The sequence below is a fragment of the Bos indicus genome, chromosome 14 (assembly GCF_029378745.1).
Source record: "Bos indicus isolate NIAB-ARS_2022 breed Sahiwal x Tharparkar chromosome 14, NIAB-ARS_B.indTharparkar_mat_pri_1.0, whole genome shotgun sequence".
NCBI lineage: Eukaryota > Metazoa > Chordata > Mammalia > Artiodactyla > Bovidae > Bos > Bos indicus.
The window spans coordinates 27,460,405-27,485,532 of NC_091773.1; the positions used below are offsets into that span (position 1 = coordinate 27,460,405).

The 25,128-nt window shown below is 37.7% G+C and overlaps 1 protein-coding gene across 13 annotated transcripts in view; it reads right to left on the minus strand.

Annotated features, from left to right (window-relative positions):
* ASPH (aspartate beta-hydroxylase) overlaps positions 1 to 25,128 on the minus strand; it is a 189,139-nt gene that overhangs the window by 125,252 nt on the left and 38,759 nt on the right. For 7 of the 13 annotated variants that reach the window (XM_070802583.1, XM_070802581.1, XM_070802576.1 and 4 more), the window contains 2 exons: positions 15,531 to 15,572; positions 906 to 998 (listed from right to left, as the gene is read on the minus strand). In XM_070802583.1, the coding sequence (XP_070658684.1) occupies positions 906 to 998; positions 15,531 to 15,572 (135 nt within the window). Of the gene's footprint in view, positions 1 to 905; positions 999 to 9,228; positions 13,394 to 15,530; positions 15,573 to 25,128 lie in introns of those variants that run through there. The other 6 variants (XM_019973494.2, XM_070802577.1, XM_070802579.1 and 3 more) reach the window with 2 other exon arrangements.

Here is a 25,128-nt window from a genome sequence, read left to right on the forward strand (position 1 = left end):
ATAGTGATAAAATCCACACAACTACCATCTGGATTCAGTGGCTAAATCGCTGGTAAAAATGCAGTGTCATACCTAACATTTCCAATAGGTGGCAAAATGAAACCAAATCTTTTGAGAACTAGAATAAAAGAAAATGTGCAGAAATAGTACTTCGTAATAAAAACCAAAGCATCAATAGGAAATGAGAGTAATGGAATCAGACTTCATTTACCAATTTATTAAGAGATTTCAGGAGTTTTTATCATATGGGTCACTGGTCCTTGAGTGACTGAGGAAATACTTGAATTCATGTGTGAATTTATGTAGATATAAACAGGCTTCACAGATGATCCCAGGGAGTCCTGGGAAGAATTTCATTGTAGACAGGAGACTCATGTTAAAAAGACTGGGAGCCCAATAGACCTACTTCATTAAATAATATGACAGAAGAGGGCAAAACTAAATGTCCAAGACCTGTCTAATTTTACTTTCAATATAATATGGCACAGATATCCTGGACTTGGAATCAAGAAACACAGCACTTAGTTCATGATGTTTCAAATATGGTCTCAGACAAGGAGAAGCCTTCTGTGTCTGGACTCTTAATCTCAAAAATTAAAATGATCCTGTGTGGATTTTTTCTAGGAGAAAAAAAAAGAAAGAGAGAAAGAGAGTTTACTATAAAATTTCAGAAGACAAGAAGAAAAAGGTTTGGGTTGGCCCACCAAACCCCTGAAAGTCTGTTCAGGTTTTTCTGTAACATCTAATGGGAAAATGGAACAAGTTTTTTGGCTAACCCAGTTATTTCATTATTCTGCGATCACTGCAAAACAAAATCATGGATAAGACAGGACTCTGGAAGCTGCTACCTTTGGGTACCTGGGATGCAACTAGGTATGTTTGGTCAGAATCAGAGGAAAGCTTACCTGGGCTCTCCAGAACCTGATCTTCCAGCCAAGGGTACATGTCTGCCTCTTCTGGTGGCACTGTTGGCTTTGGAGCAGGTTTTTCTTTAAGGCCTGCATTTTTATTCACAAAATTAACTTAAAGTTTTTTTTTTTTTTTTCTTTTTAAAAATTTTTTGACACATTAAACCAAGTAAAATAATATTTCCCAACACTTCATCAATATTGTCAGTTATTCAAAGATTTCCAGTTTCTATTACATGAGAATATTGATATACTTATAAAAAAATAAAGTTGGAAAATAGTTCCTTCTTTGAATTCACCGGGCCTTTAACAACTCTTTACCTAAATTAACCTTTCATTTAAAAAATAATAAATCATTATTTGAATATTCACAAATCTCTAAAAGATCAAGTCACAAAAAAATAAGTAAAATAAAATATAACAAGTCATGCCTGAACTTGGCAAAAGAAGTTCAGTATGGGTTCAATCTCCTCTCGTGTTCATAAGTGAATAAGGAACTTCTAAGTTTTGAACTCCAAATTCAGCAATAAGACAACTAAGATGGTACTGGAACTTTCTACTCTTATTGCCTGCATGCCTTTCTTTGATTTATATATAATTAATTACTCTTCTTGAAAACTATAGTTAAATATAAGGAAAAAAAACATAACTCACTATGTACACCCTTCTAAAGTTAACACATGCAATTCCATTAAAAATTCCATAAAAAATATGGAAAAAAAAGTTCTTTTGCTTTTCTTATCTTAAGGAAAATAAGACATCAGGATATATTAACACAAAAGATGATTTTAAAGTCAATGCTGCTCTAAAATCTTATATATTGCTAATTCTTTGAGATTTTGTATGTAGCACATTAAAATGCATCCTAAATACAACAATTTTGAAAACTAAATTAGACTGTCATGAGCCTGACAATTCCATTTACCAAGCCCTGGGCTCTCTGTTACCCCACTGAGAGTCTTGTACCAGGAGCAGATATTAAAGGGCATGTGCCTGCATGTCAACAGCTGGAGTGAAAAGGTCAGGACAGAGCAGAGAGGCCTTTTCTAATTTTAAGCACCTTTAACTCAATGTAGGTATACTGCTGTAATCTGGGAGATCCTCATTTACTCTCCTGCTCTGGTTCTTTGTGTTTTTCCTGACTATTCCCTCTTTTATAGCACTTTATTTTTCTTTCATTAACAAAAACATACTCCTACCCCATCTCCCAAATCCTAAAAAAGACTGAAACAGAGTTCACAGGACCCCACCTCATCACTGATATTTCCTCTAGGAACTCATTTCTGACACTACTTACGCAAAAATCTAACATTAGAAAACAAACACCAACGCATACAATCGTGTCCTGCTCCTAACTATAGATTCCAGAGAGGGCATACACAAATAGGCACAGATCCTAATTATAGTTCACTTTCAGGGGGTGGGGGTAAGAGATGAAAGCCTTTAGTAAAACACATCACATTCCAAGATCCAAATTCAAGGCTGAAAACTCCCCCATGCACTTTTCCGCTTAAATAACCTATGCTTACGAGCTCTCAACCGTTACTGGGACAGGTATGGACCTCTCCATGGCCAAGTTTTGCTGAATTAATAGGGTAAACTTTTCATCTTCTGAATCAAGAGATTCATCTTTGCACTTTCAGCACTGCAGAAAGCACCTGGTACATAGCAGGTGCCCAAGGACGGGGTGCACCCAGCGAAGGGCTGCTTTGCTTTTTAAATGGCTGCAGACTTTACAGGGTCCCGGCTCTAGCTGTACCAGAGTGGCTTAGGGCTGTAGAGGAGGGAACGGGGACTCATCAATTTCCCTGCTACTATTTACCAAAGAGATGCCCATCTGAGTTCTAGCATCATCCACCATTTCAGTACCACAAGCCTAATTTGCCCAAACACTTCCAGTTTGTCTGTTGTCCTGGTATAATTATTTCACTCTCAAAAGTATCTCAGGTTGGATGAAAAATTACAAGGTCATTCTACTAAGCCTGTCTGTAGCAGGCTTTCAAACTGTGCTCCATGGGTTCAATAAGCAGTAAAATATGTCCCCATCAAACAAGAAAGATTTAAGCTGCCTGAAAATCCCATTCATATTGGATTTAGAGAAAACTTTCATTTGAAAAAAAATCTGAGGCAAAAGTGCCTGAAAACTACTACTACACATCAATATCCAGACCCACACTGACTCTAATAACCAGCTGGGAGTTGTCTCTAAAGTTGAAATTGTAAAACATGAAACACAACAGGAGGAAGCCCATAACGAGAGAAAATACTGAGCCGTTTTCTTTTCTGTCCAAAGTGGCAGGTGAATTGTAAATTTACTGACACCTAGTCATGGTGATTTTCCAGAGGTGAAATCAGCGCAAAAATAAACTATTTTGTAAACTTCAAAGAAGCTGAAGTTCTTATTAACATCTTTCCTTCCCTAGACTCTGATAAAGGTGCTAACATTTAATGAAAACGCATTCTAGAATAATTCTTATTGATTTGATAACCCATATGAAAGCTTTTACTCTGGCGTTTCCATTTTTTTTTTTTCTTACCCAAGTCCATTTTAGCCCATGAATCCAAGAATAAGTGTTCCCCAGAAAACAGTGGTAAATCCATGTCTTGTACAAGAGTTTAGGCAAAAAGTAATCAAAAACTAAACAAGAAAAATAAACACGTGTAAGGCAAAGGAAAGGTTTTCAAACTGGATTTATTGTGAGGTACACATGGCAAGGATGTAGCATTGAAATAAATATTCAGTCAGGTTATGAAATGAATGTATTGGTTTTGACGTTGCTGGGGCTGCAAATAACAAGACACCAACTCACACTGGCTTGAACAAGAAGGAAATTTATTATTTAACAGCAGGTTGGCTGGCTCTCAGCACTGGCTTCATCCTCAGGGTGGTAATCAGGTCTCCCGGGCAGCAAGGTCCTCTTTGAGACAAGACTTCGTCCAGAAGCAAAGAACCACCTCTTCTTCCACTTCTTTCTTAGGCTTGAAGAAATTTTTCCTGCAAGTTCTTACCATTCTTCCCATTTTAATAGTCAAAACCAGAACCCACTTCTATTCCTCCACTGGTAAGAGCAGCAGAGTGACCACAACTGCCTGATGGTGATTACCTAGGGTTGAGTGATCGTTGCAAGCCAACCACAACAGCTCCTGTATGATTTGGAAGATCATCGAATTCTCTTAAAAACATACCTTGTGTTTAGGTCTTTGTGTGCATAAGATAAATCAGGAAAAAAAAAAAACTGAAGGCGAGGCTGGGACAATATGAGAGAATAGCACTGAAACATGTGTATTACCATGTGTAAAATAGATGACCAGGGCAAGTTCGATGCATGAGGTAGGGCACCTAAAGCTGGTGCTCCGGGACAACCCCGAGGGATGGGATGAGGACGGAGGTGGGAGGGGGGATTCAGGATGCGGGGGAACACGTGTACACCCACGGCTGAGTCATGTCGCTGTATGGCAAAAACCACCACAATACTGTAAAGGAATTAGCCTCCAATTAAAATAAATAAATAAATTTTTAAAAAGTTTATATTTAATAACTGTGTAATTTTGCCTCCAATTTAATTCAAAATGGAAGAAGTTATAAAAAGTAATGAAATGAGTACTTTAAATCAACTGTTCACAGCAAGTTTAATTACCTGACACAATTATCCTAGTCCAGTATCAACTTACTTTATTCAATACTACCCAACTATACCAGACTACCATGGGAAAGAATAAATGGATTTTCCTTCCAGAAATACAGAACATTTTAAAAGTTACTAAATTGCATATTGCATTCATTCATACAACAAATATTCAGCACCTACTAACTCAAGGTGGGCTTTTCTAGTGGTTCAGAAGTAAAGAATCCACCTGTCAATAAAGGAGATACAGGTTCGATCCCTGGGTTGGGAAGATCTCCTGGAGATGGAAATGGCAACCCACCCCAGTATTATTGTCTGGAAAATCAAGTGCACAGAGGAGCCTGGTGGTCTACAGTCCATGGCGTCACAAAAAGAGTCAGACACAACTTAGCAACTAAACAAGACAAGCTCAACTCAAAGTGCTGTTCTATAGAAAACCAACACACAAAACCCCTATGACCCACAGGAAGGGAACAGTAAAAAGATAAGAAACATGAACTCTTTAGAGTATACGAGATAGGGAAAGTGACAGACCCTTTGGGAAAGAGGGTGGGACTATTCACAACAAACAGATGAGGAAAGGACTTACTGATTAAGACTGAAACAGATTACAGGAGGACATCAGGGACCTGGCCTTATGAGTTATACTAGACAAGAGTCTCCAGGTAAAGCTTTGGAGCAGCAAGTACAAAATTCTTCAGCAGGGAAGGTGCTGGGAGTGAGGAAGGACCAGGTGGCAACACAGGCGAACAGCACAGGCCTAGCCCTGAGCATCAGAAAGCTCCCTAAAACCCGGCTCTTACTCTAAGAGTGAAGGATTGACTTTTTACAAGAATTACACACAAACTGCTTCCTCACCAAAATCTGGGGAAATAAGGATTATACATAATACGATGCTTCATAGGATATCACACACTTAGCACATAAAAGCAAAGATATTGTAAAAATGTAGTTCCTCAATCTTTTATATGAATCTTCACTAATTCAATGGTGTACAGATTAAAAAAAACTGATCTTATCCATCCAGGTTACTCCGGCTGCTGTGGTTCATGTGGGAAGTACTCAGGACTGCTACTGCTTCACATGTGAGCAGTCTAACAGCGTAAATCAATACAGCCCAAGAACAATTCTAACAGGTACACGAAATTTGAGAAACATTCTGGGAAATCGATACAGCAGAAAGGCACTCATACTAATTGGCCATGCTAATCCTCGCTGTTGTTCCTGGCTTATATACTCAGCAGATACAATCTTGGCAGGCACCCCAAAAGCGGTCCTACTGCCTCGAACTCTAAGAGCTTCCCTTGACATACAGTAAGAGCCATTCCAGATTCAAATCAACTTCACACAACCCAAGATGGACAGACAGATTCCAGGAAGAGGATGACAAGTCAGAAGAATTAAACACTGCTCCAAAGATCACTTAAGAGCCTTTTCAGGACCAATGAAAGGATTCCACAAAGACTGGAATGGAGTAGACTCAGTTTAACATCTCACAACATGAGGTCATATGTAGGCGCTCAGGAATATGAACCAAGAATTCCATCTGAATTCCATTTGAATCCCATCTTGGACGCATAACCACTGCTACAACTTTGGTCTCCACAAATACAGAAAGCAGGTAAAATAGTACCTCCTTACAAGGCTTTTAAGAATTACATGAAATAATTTAAATCCAGCAAATATACACTTTTTCCCATCAGTTACTGTTTTCCTTTATTTCTTCTAAAGAAACAAACTTAACCCCCGACCCTCCTCCTTTTGACAAGGTGGTAAAAAACAATTATTGAAGCTTCTGGGTTTTTCTTTAATTTTTTTCAGCTTTCTAATATTATTAACAGTGTACACAGACCTAAAATATATTTTAATTATCTATTTTGTATGTTTACCTTTCAATGGGCTTCACCAGTGGCTCAGATGGTAGAGTCTGCCTGCAATGCAGGAGACCCGGGTTCTCCTTTCAATACACATACACTGCATCCCTGTTACTGTCAGTTACTACGATATGTAACTTTACTTAGGCATGGGACTTAAATCATAGTCTAATAACAAAGTTCAGGAATGAAGCAAAATGATGAGCACGATAATTGAAAGGTACACAGTCCGACCACCCGGGAGGATCAGAGAAAGGGAGTACAGACATGACTCAGCTGGATCCTGCAAGTGGATTTAAGTGTGGGAGCACACTGGAGGCAGGGGGAGGTGGGCACTGCAAGCAGCAGTCCAGTTTACTTTTCTCTCCATCCCGTTTATGTCAGAGCATTTCATGGCAGGGACTATTCTCACCAGGGCCTAGAACAGCTCCTAGTACATTGCAGAGACTGACTATATCTCCCGTGAATCAATACATGGGAAAGAGAGATGACACAGCATGTGGGGTTTTAATTCATTATCAAAAGCAACACAGAAACTTTAAGTAGATACCTTCTGCTAACCTCTTAGGATACAAGAGAAGTAATGACTGAGGCAAGGAAGAAGTGACAGACAGCCTTCTATGATGTATAGATGGTAACAAAGAGTAATAAACACATATACAAAGTGAAATCAAATGAAAAAGAAAAATAGATGATTTTCTGCTCTGCAGGGCTTACAAATGGAAGTTTTTACAGGAATTGATTTCTACGTAAAAATGACAACCAAAATTGGTAATAAACATCTAATTTATGTGTTTTTATACTCAAGCAAGTAGAGGAGGCAGGGTATGACATGGAAGATTGTTACTAAGGATTTTTTCCAAGTACTCCAAATAATATTTTCATGAGAATAAGCTGTCTTGGTCTGCTACATAATACTCACCCTAAGAACAAAAACTTTCTCTCTAGATAGAACCAGGGTAAAATGTAAAGAGCTTAACAACAAAATAAACCCAATTCACCTGTATTTATCAAATAACAAAGTTCTCTTACATTCCTCTAATCACCTAAAGGTACTGCTCACCAACAACTGGGATGAGTTCTCTCTATTCCTACCATTCTAACTCTGAGATACCCATTTGGGCTCATCCCATTCAACCCTTCCTATTTGGGCAACAGCAGCAGGAGGCACGGAGAGGGCGATGGCACCCCACTCCAGTACTCTTGCCTGGAAAATCCCATGGATGGAGGAGCCTGGTAGGCTGCAGTCCATGGGGTCACAAAGAGTTGGACACGACTGAGCGACTTCACTTTCACTTTTCACTTTCATGCATTGGAGAAGAAAATGGCAACCCACTCCAGCGTTCCTGCCTGGAGAATCCCAGGGACGGGGGAGCCTGGTGGGCTGCCGTCTATGGGGTCGCAGAGAGTCAGACACGACTGACGTGACTCAGCAGCAGCAGCAGGAGGCACAGAGAGAAGAGGAAAGAGGGGGAAACAGTTCCATGAACTGCTGCCTTTGGTTCAGATGAAGTACAGGGTACAAATATTCACGGTGTGGCCTACCCTGCACTGAGTTCTAATTCTTCTGGTAAAAGCACACTAATTTGCATTGAGAGACTGGTCTTCCCATCACCCCACAGTTTTAAGGGTGGTACTCACAGGCCCATGGTCTTGTAGTCATAGTTTTGCGATCCCATCCCCTACTCTGTATGGATAAGGAGTAAAAATGAGCCACAGGGGACTCCAGGTTACCTGAGAAGGAAGACCACGTCCTGAGAGAGTCCAAAGACGGAGAGAGAGATCCAGACCACTCTCCAAGCCCCCAGACCTAGCATAACCATAGGCCAAAACCTAAAAATACCCTTGGACTTTACAGTTAAGTGAGTGCACCAATGCTTTTTTGTCCACATAAGCCAATTTGAATAGATTCCCACATGCAATCAAAAGAATTCTGGAATATACTTAGAAGTAAAACCAAATGTGTTCCTAATATTCTGAGGAAGAATGACAAATGCCTTTTCCATAGAAACGCAGTTACAATGAGACTTGCAAAACTGGAAACTAAGAATTGAATAGGTTTTTGTGGACTGGCGTACAAAATCTCTGAAGACCATAAAATTGCTTCTATGGAAAAATGTGTTCTGAGTACAAAGCAAACTTATAAGTAAGTTTTTCATGATTAGATTAGGTATGAAATTTCTCAATTATACCGTATACTTAAGACTACATTTTATTTCTTCATTACTTTTTTCTAGGCTTGACATTTCACATCTTCTGTTTAAGCAGTATCTTTTAACTAGGCATTCTTGTGGCTTTATACACATGTAACAATATAAAAGAATTACTTTTATATGTCCCCCTCAAAGATCTCAGTAAAGTAGGACCCAGTACACCCATTTCACAAAAATACATTAGTTGCAAAGGATAAAGGACTTAAGCATGTGTCCTACCATCTGTTGATAAAAAGGGGGAGAGGGAATCGTAGCCCCAATGCTTCCAAATTTTTAATGACTAACTGAAACAACTTGGTAGAATAATTACCACTATTCTGCCCAAAAAAAAGGGAAACATGAGTGTTGACAACATACCAGCCACTCACACACAGGTAATGCCAGCTGTTCCCACAACCACCTTGAGGGAAAGGAGAGGAAAAACCAGCATTTCCAAGATACATTTTATAGTGAATTAACTGAGTAATCAATTTGGAGAACTGTTATCAATGGACATTAACAGAAGAAACAGTGGTGGATACACGAGAAAGGAATTAAAGTCAGAGGACACAGTTTAAATCATCAGACTCATTTCATGGAAAATGACATTTACCATTAACTTAGAACATTAACATTTAAAATCATACTTGTTTATTACCTTTCTTTGTTTTATAATAGAAGTATACACAGAAAGTCCTTATCACCCAACTAATCATTATGAGACCTCTGAAGTTACAAAGTTGTGTGGCCATAACACTACAAAATACTCTATAAGCCAACTGTTTGTAGAATTAATTCCCTGGGATTCACTCAAACTTTCACGCTGATGGATATACGTCAATTTCTTTACTAGCTTCTCCCTCATTTTGAAATGTTGCAGGACTCTGTACACAATGCAAATCCATAAAGTGAAACCAAAAATTTTGTTAAAAAAATAAGATTTTAAATGATTACAAGCAATGGTAGAAATAACACATCAAGCTATTAACCAATGAAACACAGAAGTTACACATCACAACTGAAGGGGGAAAAAAACCAATGATGAAAAAGTGCTTCCAAAGAAAGTATTTTGAACACTAAAAGATAAAAGATTCCTGGAAACACTGATAGGCTCTCAAATACTTTTGAAAATCTGACCATCTATACTATGACTACTTCTCACATGGAAAGTATTGTCATACAAAGTTTAAGGAAAATTATGCCAACAATATCACTTTTTAGAATTCTATGCATCATCTCTTAGTGCAACTTGAGAAGTCTGTTAGTGATATAAGATATATATACTTATACTTTATACTCTTAGTACTTAACTTTCACTTTTCAGGACTTATTCTAACTCCCAACTACTGTAAATTATGAAATTTTGTCCCTGTTTTTAGTTGACATTTCCAAAGGGTAACCTTTTGGTTTTTAGTTAGTCTAAACTAACCAGTATGAAGCAGCAGAATACAGAAATAATTATGTATGTAGTAAAAAAGCAAGTAAAACTAAGGAAGCAAGCATAATCTTAACCCATTTATCATGACCAAAAGCGTATCTTGCCCTAAGTTTTTCAGGTGAATAGTGTCAATGCAGCTGGGTAAAGTGTTATGTCAACTTCAATAAAATTCAGTTGACAGCTTTATTTACTGAAGAAAATAGAAGGAAAGAATATAAGCCAATTCCCAGTTCATAAGAGCTCTTGAAATGTTTCTGATGTTTAATAGAGAAGTTTGAATTCAATTTGATTCTTGAGCTATGATTCAAAGGAAAATTCAATGATAGAACAAAAATATTTTCAAGTGCTTTGCTAAATAGCAACACTCCAGTATTCTTGCCTGGGAAATCCCATGGAGAGAGGAGCCTGGTGGGCTAGTTCGTGAGGTCCTAGAGTCAGATATGACTAGGTGACTAAACAACAGAACAATAACAACAACAACAAAACATGTTTATTTGCTTACACTGATTAATTTTTCTAAATTTTTATCACCAATTTCTTAAAGTTTAGCATTTATGTACATTATGCCCTGTAGGATTAACCGTCCTTCAAAAACCAGGGTAAAAATTACCAGAATGCCCTCACTAAAGGTAATTATAATTCTCTGCCCTCCTCTGCAAGGGAGGGGAAAAAAAGTCATCTGTACAGAAATTAACACAAAAATTTGGTACATAAATTTAAAAACTCAATCCATTTATCTTGGCAAGATCAAACATCAGGATATGTTTTTTAAAGGTTATAATTTTATATGGTTGCTGGATATAGTTCTGCTTTTCATTCTGTTCAGTTATCAGAGCCTCCCTCTTCTTTTCCCAGAAACTCTGTTCTGCAGGAAATGTCACATGGTTTGAAAGGGACACCACCCTCCACCCCCAAAGATTTATGTATAGGAGCCTGCCTGGGAAGACGGACCCAACCCCAACTATAGAATTGGCCACAGATGCTTCCAGACCCAACCAGGACAGCTGGACTCCTACGACTTCTTTCCCAGAGCCAGCCCAGAAAACTGCATCTTTGCACAAGGATGGCTAAACTAGAAAGATTGTTTCCAGGACCTGTGGAAGGCTACCACCCTCATCAAGTGGTAGAACCTCCATGGAGAATAAAGTAAAATATAGATCAATAGAACTAAGATTTGAGGACAGAGCAAGGAAGAATCAGCTCTGATTACAGGTGTGTACTTGAGATCTATTGATACTCACTTCAAGCCCTACATTTACCAATCAAATGAGCCATAAAATTCTCTGTGGTTTACTGTGCTCCTAGAATTGATCTATAAGAACAACATAATTCAGACTGATCAGCACATAAAACCCCAAATTAACACATGTGACAATTTCTTTGGGCCTCAGTTTTTAAACAATAAAATCATAGGACTGAGTTACAGATATTAGACCAGATATTCTCTAGGCCCCCATGCTGTGTAATTTTATTATATCAGTTGGAATTCTTGTCAACTAAATGAATGCATGTGCTTGGTTTTAAGCAGGAAAAGCTGCCACAATATTATAAAACATGCACAAGACTTCTAGAAAATTTTACACTTAATGCTTTCTCATTTCTGACTTGAAATATCTTTAATTGGGCCAAAATCTCTGCTTTTAAAAGCTCTTCATAGAAAAAGCTGAAGAATTATTTTTTTAAAAAAATAAAATTTTTGTGGCAGCACTTACAATTTTGTTACAACAAACCAGGGTGCTCCCCTCAAATTCAGTAACTGAATTTTGCCAGCAGTCACCATTAAAGACTTAAGACTTCATGCAGAACAGCACAGACTATTTGTCAGAAAGTACTTCTTACTGAAATTTCACTTTATTAAATGTTTTCTGAATTCAATTTTGATCTCTAGTTAGATCTCAGATTGGCAACTCCTTAGAAATGGTAAACAACTATGATACAATCAAATATGAAAAATACGCACCATTCCAACAACAGAACTGAAAAATCGTGATACAAAATGAAAGTACATTATAATTTGAAATAATTAAAACCTTCTATAATGATTCTGAGTCTGTAAAGATATCATAAACAAGTGTTCTAACATTGTTCTTCTACATAAAATTCTCTTTTATCCAAGGCTGGTTCTAGAATTCTCAAAACACAGTGAATACCCAGTGTTTACTGGGGGACAGGAGAAGGTGGGAGACAGATGGTTGGAAAGGGAGAGATACTGAGGAGGGGTGAGGAGTGAGGCGGCAAGGAGGGGTGAAAAGGGAGGCAAAGCAGACTGTACAAGGCCAGGCAGGAGAGAATGAAAGGAGATGAAGAAGGTGGAACTGAGTGGGGAAGAGCTTCAGGAAGGGGCAGTCCCAGAGAATTGGGGGAGCTGGCTGGGCCATGGGAGTGAGACATGCAGGTGACATCCTGAGGAGATGCCCTCAGAAGAGCTTGGGGGTGGGGGGGCGGTGCAGGAAGAGAAAGACAGGAAGGAAAAGGGGAACGAGAAAGGGAGTGGAGAAAGAAAAGAGTAGGTGAAGAAGAAAGGGAACGCAGGAAAGAGGAGGAGGGAAGAAAAACAGCCAACAGAAAAAGAAGGTAAATTCCTAACTCCCTATTTCTCATTCCTAAAACTTACAAATCACTCTGCGTATAAATACTATTTAAAAGTTTAAAATTCTTACTTCACTCCAATGAAGATATTCTATTTTAATAAATTCATTACAATTCAGATTACATATACATTTATCTGGATATATGATCAATAAATTAATAAAAACAGACCTTATTACATCACATTTGTATTACGTATTTTTTAAAAACTTCATCTTTTAAACGTAGGAGCATGAGACAGGTACCTCAGTTTCAAAGAATTTATTTGCTGAGCACCAATAAATATATTCATTGGCTACATGACACATCTTCCCCAACTAGAGCAATACTAAGCTTTCTATGCCCTTTAGCAGCAAATCACGATGAAGATTATTACCATTTCCTGAGATGCTGCTGCTCCAGCTTTAGCTCTTTCTTTTCTGGTTATTTCCCTTGGCTAAGTGTGCGTGTTTGGCAGAGCTTCTCTCTTCCCTTCGCTCATCTTTGTCTCTGGGTGCCACTTTACTAGGAACATCCTTGATATTCGTGGATTTCCTCCTGTTTTCCTTGGCTTTAGTACCTTTCTCCAGTCCCACTTTCTCCTTTTCTCTGTCTTTTTTACCCCTAGGAGCCTCTTTCTTGGAAGCATCTGAATCTGCAATCTTCTTGTCCTTCCGGTCATCCTCTTTTTCTCTCTTCCCCCTTTTTCTCTCTTCATGCTTGCTTTCTTTCTTTGACTCCAGCTTGTCTTTTTCCTTCTTGAGCTCTTCTTTAGTGAGTTCTTTAACTTCCAGGTTTTCCAATTAAAGGAAAGAATGTTTATTGAAGGCATCTCAATTCATAGACAGCAACTTAGTGCAAAAGAATTACCTTTTTTTCTAACTCCCCATACGCGAGATGATCATTCAAAAAGTGACTTTCATCCACTAGTTTTAAATTGGCTAACAACAACAGATGCAAACCTCTATGAGGTATCAGCTATAAAAGAAATGCTAGACTCATATTTTTCTAGCTTGCAATATTGTGTGTTTGTCTCAAAACAAGGTTAACATGCAAGATTAATAAAATGAGCCCATCCACAAAGGCAGCACTTTACTCAAAGTGTTAACAACTCACATTTCACAGCTATTAACAACATAATTAAAGGAACACTGGCAATGTAAGAACAAATTTTCCATAACTTGCAAGTATCTGCACAAAGATAATTTTAAAATCTTTAGCTCTAACAAAAAATTATGTCCTTAAAGTATTTGCATTTGCATTCCTTGGAAACAAATATATTGCACCAATGAAAAGTTAAATACCATTTAATTTTCTGAGTTTAGAAAAATACAATTTCCATGAATGTGAAATTTTAAGGTTGTTATCTATAGTATCTAAAATGACAAGGAGAACTTCTTTTCTATTCTTATTCAACATCATGGAATCAGTATTCCTTTAAGTATATTTTCTGCTATTTTATGTAGCGCCACTCCAAGCTAACACCTGTGCTGTCCATGCTCACAGGAGAGACAACAATTGAATGGAATCTACTGGTGATTCCAAATCTCGCAACAGGTGCTGCTTTCAACTTGCTTTAAATAAAGTTTAACAGTCCTGACTGCAAAACCTTTGAATTTTCAGCTTCTTGCTTCTCTCATTAAGAAATCATAAGAGAAGCCAGGTGTTCACTGTATAGTGTAGCATGTAAGCAGAAACAAAAAAGAGATTTCTTTAATAAAATATGGAGGATGTTTCTGCACATCAGAATCATGTAAAACTTATGCAGTACAAAATGTTACTCAATTCTTCCTCCCAATTTTATTAAAACCTCCTAAAGATACACAATAGAATTCATAAATCACCAACCATCCTCAGAGTCCTCATTTTCCTTCAGCACCATCCAGAGTAACACAGAAAAGGTCGCTGGCAAAGGCAGAATGCAAGTACAAAGCTGGCAGGTCTTACTCTGCACACAGTTTTAAAATATTAAATCTTTAATGTTGAATTTGCCTCTCTAGATCAAGGGGCAAAATTATACTTTATTGGCCATTTATTTATAGTTATTTACATAAGAATAAAATGGTAAAAATTCTGTTTTCTTCCCAGGAATTATTCAGGTGGGATACTAAAGTTAAAACATTAAAAGTTCTTCATCTTAAAATTAAAGCACAAATCACAAACCCTATAAACCACACAGTAAAAGTCTGACCTGTTAATGTTTCACCAAAATCAAACTACAATGTGCCAAGCACTGAACACAAAAAAATACTATAAGTTTATATATATGTATAAAAAGCATGCACTTTCCCCATGCCCCTCTCCCTAAAGGACAGAAATATTTACAAGTGTTTCAAGTGAACAAGAAAAACCATGGGGATATAAAATAAGCCTGCAATAATAAGTGTTAGACCATATAGAATGCTTAACAAGTGTAATGATTTTCAGTGAATTAAAATATCAAATACAGCAAATTATATGCTGGCATAATGCAGTGCTCCAGATTATAAGTTTTCACTTTACTGAAAATTACAAGTTTGATCACACTAGCTTTAATTGTGCTCTAAGGCAGCATCAACAGCTTTTGGAGAAAGGAAATCAATCACTGATGAATTCATCTCTATTTCCAGCTTAACTAAAAAATTTAGACTAAGACATGTTTTAGAAGAAAAGTAGGACGTGTATACTGCAAACTTAGTCTGTGTAATTTAAAGACTATTACAAGGTTTTGATAATTTGAAAAGGAAATTACTTAAAAGCCTGAGGCAGAAATTTCTTTAATGAAATCTTGAGAAAACTACTTATGACCAAAGGTGCACCCAAAACCAAAAAGCAATAACATTTAGCATTAGTAGCTGCGTCTACAAAACACATCTATAAACTTTCATGCATATTCAAGCATTAAACTTGATTCACTCAAGGCTAATTTGAAAAACAGAAAATACCTTTAGCCTTGGTTTTTCTCTTGGCTAACCCACCAGGTCCTTCTGTTGGTGTTTACAAGATGAAAATAGGTTATAAACAGAAAATAGATAATTAAAAAACTGTCTATAAAATAGTTAAACAGATGCATTGACTAACAGATTTAATTCACCATTTAAAAAATACACTCCTCCAACATACAAAAATATCTATCATTTGTATGTCATTTTAGAACCTTACTCTATCTATAACCAAAAACTACGTTTTTTGTTTTTTTTTTTTCAAAAAAAATTATTTTTGATTTAATTAACTTCACAACCTGCTTTAGATCTGAAAGAACTGTTGGCTTTAGAAATGTCTAATTACTACTGGGAATGACATTTCCCTCTCACTGGTTCCCGGACGCCAGTGGACTTCTGCTTAGACACAGATGATTAATTACAGGCACCAGAGTTGAAAGGACCTGGGGACCCCACTCAGTCATCACTGCCTCTCAAAAACAGGACAGCACATTTATATAGAATTTTACTTTTTATTGTCTAAATTATCACGGCTTTACCCCCAAAGCTTCAAATTTTTTCTATAAAAAACTACATAAGTAAGAATTATATAGTTATAGAGGGATATACTGACTCATCTAAAAACTTTGCAAAGGCTTTCTATTTCCTCTCTAGGCAAATGAAAGTTCTGATAATGCATTTATTTTTTAACCTTCTAACAAATGTCAGTGAGTTGGACCATAATGAAAGCTGAGTGCCAAAGAACTGATGCTTTTGAGTTGTGGTGCTGCTACTAATGCTAAAGACTCTTAAGGGTCCCATAGACTGCAAGGAAATCAAACCAGTCAATCCTAAAGGAAATCAACCCTGAATATTCATTGGAAGGACTGATGCTGAAGCTGAAGCTCCAACACTTTGGCCACCTGATGCAAAGAGCCAACTCATTGGAAAGGACCCTGATGCTGGGAAAGATTGAGGGCAAAAGGAAAAGGGGGCAGCAGAAGATCTGAAATGGTTAGACAGCATCCCCAGCTCAGTGGACATGAATCTGAGCAAACTCCGGGAGACAGTGGAGGATGAGGAGCCTGGCGGGTTATAGTCGATGGAGTCACGAAGAGTTCGAACAAGACTTAGCGACCAAACAATAAAAACAACAAACGTCAACGCCACCTCCCTACAATTTCATTCCCAGCCAGCTGATGCTCCCAGTTCTATCTTCTGTTCACATAAATGTTTTCTTACACTCATGCATCAGCAAACTTTCCAAAGTGGCATTCCAGGTTGCCAATCCATTTCCTGGGTACACCAGGATGGGAAATCTAGTGACTCCTGCTCATCCCTTGTGGACGCAGCACCATGTACAACCTGTCCTCTATAGTGAAGGTCTCGAGTGTTGTCCCAAGAAAACCCCTACACCCTTTTACACATACAGTAAGTCCTCTACATATGAACAAGTTCCGTTCTGAGAGAGCATTCGTAAGTCTAATTTGTTCATTAGTCCAACAAAGTTAGCCTAGGTACCAAACTAACACAATCAGGTATATAGTACTGCACTGTAATAGGTTTATAATAGTTTTCACACAAATAACACATAAAAAGACAAACACACAAAGATAAAACATTTTTAACCTTACAGTACCTTGAAAATTACAGTAGTACAGTACAACAGCTGGTATATACAAGGGCTGGCATTAAGTGAACAGGCAAGAAGGACTGGAAGAGGGAGAGGAGGTGGGAGATTGTAGAGCTGAATGACAGTCAGCAATAGGAGATGGAAGCTGCAATGTCACTCACGCCTGACACTGATGGAGCACATGTTTACATCTTTGAAAGTTCTCAACTTGAACGTCTGTATGTAGAAGACTTACTGCACTCCTGCTGGAAACCATGGAACCCCCCTCTACGTTTCTCAAAACCATGACCACACTCCCACTTCAAATATGAGATATTTTTACTCCTGTTATACTCTGAGTCCTCCTCCATTCCTAAATCCCTTCCCCTTTCTCTTCATGGAAATTTGTTTCCATCAAATGCGATAGTTCATATGAGAATGGTCATTTATTTTGGTTGAGATATCACCACTGTCATTCTGGAGAAAATAAAGTAATACTATATCTTACCACTGACTACATTAAAAACAGAAATGTGAATTAACTGTTCCATGTGGCTATCTCTATCTGTCTGGTTATTTGATATACATACATAACCAAAACCAGTGTGTATGTCTGACTACTATCTTTCACAGACAAAGTCCAACTGTTTCCTAAATTCTATCAAGAACAGCACACCACCTGGTAATACTGAATGCTATCTTGGACCACTCCCCAATAAAGTTTGTTTAGATAAAATATAAAACTCATTATTTTAATAACAACTTTAAAATTCATGAGTACTACCCAATGTGCAAAAAAAATTAATATAAAGCATGAAAAAACACTTTTAACGATGCTACTGGCCCCCACCCCTGCATTCATTTCTACACATTCTTGACTGGCAGGCCCAGATACTCCCTTACAAAGCAGAGTGGTGGGAATCCGACTATCCCCTTCAATATTATGATGTACTCAAAACTGGTGAAAAGGCTAGAGTTAATTTTTGTCATAAATAAGCCAATACATTAAATCGACATCAGATTAGTTGATTAGAAAAGAAAATATGTGATTTAAAACTTTGCTTTTATATATTCCTAATTCAACAGAATTAAATTATCATTCATATCAATGGCTAGTGTGGACTCTCCCTGTAATACTGTGCAAAATCAACAACGTACCCTCTTTTTCTTCTTTTCTCTCTTTATGACTATAGCCAATGCGCAGGAGGGCAAAAAAAAAAAAATAACAATTCCATCAAACAATATAATTCATGATAATACAATAATTCCTTAAAAATAATTTCTAAATACTATGGAGAAAGATGTATCAATTGGAGTCTAAAACAGAAGCATCTTGGTACTCTTTTATTTGGATGAAAGTTGTTTTTATTGATAGAATATGTTCTAATTGAAGGCAATGACCAGACAAGCATTACCTTGTGGCTATGGGCAAAAAGAATGGCAAAAAAAAAAAAAGGAAAAAAAAGCATCATCATGTTTGCTTCTTTTTTGCCCTGTAAGTTTACTTTGATGGTTTTAAAATGATTATTATTAATAGCTCAGTTGATGCTTTGGGAATTCTTATACTGAAAATTAGGGGAAAAAAATTTTTTTTAAAGCAGGTCTTATATTTTTCTCTTAGAACCTGAGACAGTTGCCTAAAAGTAATTAATGTTACTGTGGCAACTGCCTCAGAGACACTACATCAGATACATTTTCCAAGTGAAATGCTACGGATGAAATTAAAATGCTGAATCATGAAGCCAATGGTCGGACCTGCGGTTCCACCACAATTTTAGAAGACTGGCTCCATTACAGAAACCCAAGTAGGCTTTCAGGGAGTTGGTCACAGAATCGGTTGGCTGGGTATCATGTCATCTTTAGGTCATCCCAGTCACTCCCACTGTCCCTGGTGAGACCAGTGAGTCACCCCGAGCCTGTTTTGTATCTTCCTCCTGCCTATCAAAGCATCATGATATATTTCAACGCCGATTACCGATGAGCTCCAGATGCCTAAGAGAAGATCCTGTGAGTTAGCCTGTCACTCTAGAACGTGAGTCTAGTCTTTGTAAAATACAAGCGAGGACTTTATACACCAAAACAGAAACCTGATGAGAGCCTGCAGTACCGGGAACTCACTCAGTGCTCTGCGGTGACCTCAATGGGAGGCTGACTCACATCGCTGAACGGCAGAAACTAACACAATATTGTAAAGCAACCATACGCCAATTAAAAAAAAGAAAAGATCTAGTTGCAAAACACACAAAAAATGAGGCATAACTAAAGAAATACATTTTTAAATGTATAAGTAACACTATGGCAGTAAAGTTTAAAACAAACCAAAAAACACTACACCAATTCTCTTTTTATTTTTAAATAGATGGCATAACAATATTATCATGGACATTTTCGAAAAAAGGAAGCTACAAACCTTACACCCCTCAAGGATAAGGGAAGATCAGAACATCGGAGAATTGAAAGACTAAAAATCTACGAAGGAATTACATCCAGAGAGTGAGAGCATGAACAAAGATAAAATGCAGACTCAAATACAAATGAGATAGCAGAAAAATCACCTGAAGACCTTTACTAGCATAGGTCAGGTCACTGTATTTAAACTTCAAAGTGTCAATCACTTCTCTTGAAAAAAAAATATATACCCAATAATGTTTTCACTAATTTAAGCTTTTTTTTTTTTAAATCAGTGTTTTATTATACAATGAGTAATTCCTAAAGTTCTCATCACCAGGACCAACCCCAGCAAATATTTAATAAATACCGTGTTGGGCTCAGCTTTGAAGAGGAGTCAAAACCAGGCTAACCTCGCTCCCAACTTTAAGGAGTTCAAAATTTAGTTCATATCTACTCCTGTGTGTCACATGGTCATCTCAACAAATAACCAAGGCAGAGAACTCAGTATACTGTTTCATCAATCAATCAGCTTGTGATAATAAAGTCTGCATCACTGAATTTTATAAAAAGTGTGCACATTCATGGTGATCAGAGAAATTTCCAAAGCCCCAAAATGCAGAAAATGACTTGTTTCATAGAGCAGGATCTGATTTAAGATGGGTCTATGGTTTTTCCAGTGGTCATGTATGGATGTGAGAGTTGGACTGTGAAGAAAGCTGAGCGCCGAAGAATTGATGCTTTTGAACGGTGGTGTTGGAAAAGACTCTTGAGAGTCCCTTGGACTGCAAGGAGATCCAACCAGTCCATTCTGAAGGAGATCAGCCCTGGGTGTTCTTTGGAAGGAATGATGCTAAAGCTGAAACTCCAGTACTTTGGCCACCTCATGTGAAGAGTTGACTCAAAGGAAAAGACTCTGACACTGGGAGGGATTGGGGGCAGGAGGAGAAGGGGACGACAGAGGATGAGATGGCTGGATGGCATCACCGACTGGATGGATGTGAGTCTGAGTGAACTCCGAGAGATGGTGATGGACAGGGAGGCCTGGCGTGCTGCGATTCATGGTGTAGCAAAGAGTCGGACACGACTAAGAGACCGAACTGAACTGAACTGTCAGTCCCCAAAAGGTGTAACTGTGGGTGTTCAAATTCATATCTGTCTCTACTTCTATCTGCTTTTGCTAATTCTCCAAAATTACAAACATCAGGACAGACAAGGAAACATTTTGTTCCATCTGCTGCTAAATGAGAATAACCAGAATTCAAGCAGAGAAAACAATTTTTCTTACATGTTTGCATTCAGCTCTATACAACAGGGAGGTAATTTCTAGAATAAAGAATCAAGTGCAAGATGAAAAAGCAGGATTGTTGATGTTCAGTTGCTTAGTTGTATCTGACTCTTTTGCAATCCCATGGACTGTAGCCCAGCAGGATTTCCCAGGCAAGAATACTAGAGTGGATTGCCATTTCCTTCTCCAGGGGATCTTCCCAACCCAGGGATCAAACCCATGTCTCCGGCAATGGCCTGAGGCACCTGGGAAGCCCGAAACAGCAGGAATCACCCAGCATTCCATCATGTCCAAGTCATCTGCAACATACAGCAATCTGGCAGCTGGACATCAAGCATCAGTACCCAGGAGATGCCTCTCCAACTGACTTACATCGCACCCCTCACATCCCAGGGGAAATAAGGGCCGAAAGAAACTGAAGTGCAAAAATGAAGTCCTCTGAGTGCCACCTCCTTGCTTTTGCACCAAATTCCAGAGAACTCAGTGCCTTTTCAATTGGACAAACAGCAGTTCCATCTGAGGAAGGGCAGCTCAGAACAGACAAGGCCATGTGAACTCAGAAGTGCTTTTGGTTGTTCCAAACTGGAAACACAGAGTTAAGTACGTGAGTGCTAGGTTGCTTCAGTTGCAAATGACTCTTTGCAACCCTATGGACCTTAGCCTGCCAGGATCCTCTGTCCATGGGATTCCCCAGGTAATAATACTGGAATGGGTTGCCATTCCCTTCTCTAGCGGATCTTCCCAACCCAGGGATCGAACCAGCATCTCTTATGTCACCTGCATAGGCAGGCAGGTTCTTTACCAAAAATATAGAACAATGTAAAATTCCTTAAGAACTATAAACACTCAAACTAACAATTACATTTTTTTTTTGTTCCTAAGCTTAAAAGACACAAGCTAGTAAAGTATTTCTATGCTCAAACAGAAAATGACACAATAAATCCTTAGAAGATTAAGAACTATAACATATATAGTAAATAAAATGTAAACGAGACTACTTTGATCAGCTTCAAAGTACTTTATACCAGTTTGGCAAATACCTTTATTTTCTCACCAAAGCAAGCTGTGGGAACAAGTTGAAGGCTGTCACAGAAGTCAGGGGTTCACCAGTTACCTGGATTTTATCATCATCAGAGGCTTTTCAAAGGGCTGATCAGCAGGGGTACCAAAAAAATGGCAAAGGATCCTACATCCTTATTTTTCATTTACAAAAATACAGCATAATTAATTTCTGTACATAAAGTGTACATTAGTATTGTGACAAAAAAGCAGTCTGATGAAAAATTAATGATTCTGAACATTTTTAACACACAAATTTCATTATTTCTCATAAACTGATCAAACATCTTCTAGAGTTAGTAGCAATGAAGCATTAAGAAACAAGACTGCCTTAAAAAATACATCTCAGACACTGGACTAAAGGAACTTCTCTGAGGCTTAAGACTCCCTTTGAACTTAAACCTAACAAACTCTGATCTGTCACAGAACTCAAATTCAAAGTGAAAAAACATTATAAATATGGACAAAGACAGAATAAACTTTCAGAAAGAACATTATTAAATCCTACTCATTTGCTTCAAAATATTAACATTCCAAAATTAGAAGCTTTTGATTGTCAGAAACATTAACAGAATGAAGCATATTCCTTGAATAATTAGGAAAAGACAAACTAGGGTTATAATAATCATTTAAGCGTTAGGAGATCATTGTCCAATGTATAATGTACGTGTGTGGTAAGTCTCACAGTCCTGTCTGACTCTCTTCAACCCCACAGACTGTAGCCTACCAGGTTCCTCTGTCCATGGGATTCTCCAGGCAAGAATATTGGAGAGGGTTGCCATTTCCTTCTCCAGAGGATCTTTCCAACTCAGGGATCAAACAAACATCTCTTATGTCTCCTGAATTGGCAGGTGGGTTACTTACTACTAGCGCCACCTGGGAAGGCCCCAATGTATAACACATGTATCTGTTTCCAAAAGGAGTTATGAATAATGCTTTTAAAAGTAAGATTAGCAAACTAGACAGTTTTCCCCAACACATGTAAATATTAAGTCAAGGGGAAGTTGATAGGTTCTAGGGTTCTGATTTGAAACTTTTACTTGAAGGCTCTTGTTTTGACAGCCTGCAAGAGAGACTTCTAAAAAAGAAACTAAATTGGTCATATTCCCTTCTGAAAAAAATGGTGAATAATCCACTTTCTGAAAGCAACTTGATTAAAAGGGAAAAAATAAGAATAAATATTTGAAAAGTAGAAGTTATAGTTAAATAAAATGTTAAAAAACACAAATATTTTCCAATGCTAAGCTCTATAAAGAACCAAAGCTAAGCTAAGTTTCACAGAGGCTCAAAAAGATGTAAAAACATGAACTACCACTCTCAAAAAGGGAAAAAGAAATAGGAGTCTTGGGTCTTATTGCTCTTAAGCTGTAAGAGCTTTATTTGAGGTGGGGAATGAATGAAATCTAATTTTAAGAAATGCATGTTACCTATGTCTAATAATACCATTGCTCTTGCTATCACTGAAGCAAACTCATTTTAAATGAATTAATTCAAAGGTGTTTTTAAGGTTTTCTAATCACAAAAATAGATTTTCAAAAAAAGAATTACCACTTCAATGAATTTAATTTTAAAAACCATATTATACCTAAGCCAAAGTTGATGGCCAATTAATAAGGTAGTATAGGAAAAAATGGAAAAAGACCGTAATTTAGGATGAATAATTTTAATATGTACAACATTATTTAAGATACATATTCACATTTTCCTTCCTGTGTAATAAGCCTCCTTTAAGAAAAATACAAATTACTTTCTCTGGATGTATATTTGGAAATGAAATTAAAAATAAATTTTGCTTTCATAGAGAGAAAGATTCAGACACACTACTATCTGAATACAGCAATTGAACTACCCTAAGGCAACAACATGGGGTTATTTTCAAAGCACCATGAATACAGAATGTGACACTGAAATCTGTTATTAATCCATCTGACAAATCAACCTAAACAAATTACAATAAAAAATAGCTTTTTAAAGAGCCATCATTTTACACATCAATCATGTTAAGGATCAACAGAGAAGCATTGAAAGCATGAATCATGCTAGCAGTATTTTTATAATCAATCCCACTGTAATCATCTTAATGAACAGCATGTTAGAAGGACAGGCAGCAAGGGTTAATCACAAAACAATCTATTAAGTTTCTGAATTTAGTTCAGTGAGCACATGAGTTGAAACAAAATGATACAGAAACCAATTATACTACCAAGAACATCATTCTCAATGCACTTTGTGAACCACTAGGAGGAGAATGCTGCTTTCCTCAAGTGGGAAAGTCAAGCAAGGGACTAGTTAGGCGCTGTACTGGGGGAAGACCACATGGTTGCCTTGTATTGTCCCATCACGCTGCCCCACTGCATGTTAAGCCCTGGGTGAGCGAAGGAAAGAAAGAAAAAGGAGACTGCTTCGGGGGTTCATAAGCCAGTGACTTCAGCCCCTGCATCAAAGTTATTGGTTATGTAAATCCAAGATGACGCAAGTCTTGCCCTGAACCCCTTCATTCTGTGACGTCCCATCAACGCCATCTGCGGTCTCACTTTCTTCTTCTTCTTCTTCTAGCATTTCAAAAGGAGTCATTATATCATAGAGAAATGAGAGGAAACCATAAAACCAATCTGAACTTTCCTCTGCTAAAATATTAAGGACTTCCTCAAGAGAATCAATATTTTCATTACTGCCATCTTTGGTCAGGCCTACATAAGGATAAAGGAAGAGAGAAAGAGAAAATGAGAGCAGTTAAGTGGAAAAAAGAAGCGTTGGAAGAGTGATCTCAACAAAGGATGTGCATCATGGTCAAAGACATTTACAGAAAAGACATTTTGGAAAATAAAGAAATGGGTTAAGATGCACATCTTACAATCAACTCTCAATCATACGGACTAAAGGAAAGGCGGTGGGATCAATCTTCAGCCTTCCTACCAGTCCCTCACCGGGTTTCTCATCAGAGAATCGAGAACCCGAAAATCACAAAATTGCATCAGCCAAAACTGACTCACCCACTTCAACGGGAAAAGTGAGTAAAAATAATATGAGGATAAAAAGACACTTCTGACAAGCCCCACCTCGCCTCATTTAGCACCCAGATAATATCGAGAGTTGATTATACAAATATTTACATACACCAATAAATATTCACTGAAAATAGAAACATTTGTTTCATCAATTTTTTTCCCTTTAGGAGCTGGAGTTAATTTAGGAAACTCTGGAATTAACATGATTAGCAGGCTTACTGTTCAGCTTCAATAAATGGGTATCAGTGCGCTCCAATTCTACCAGAT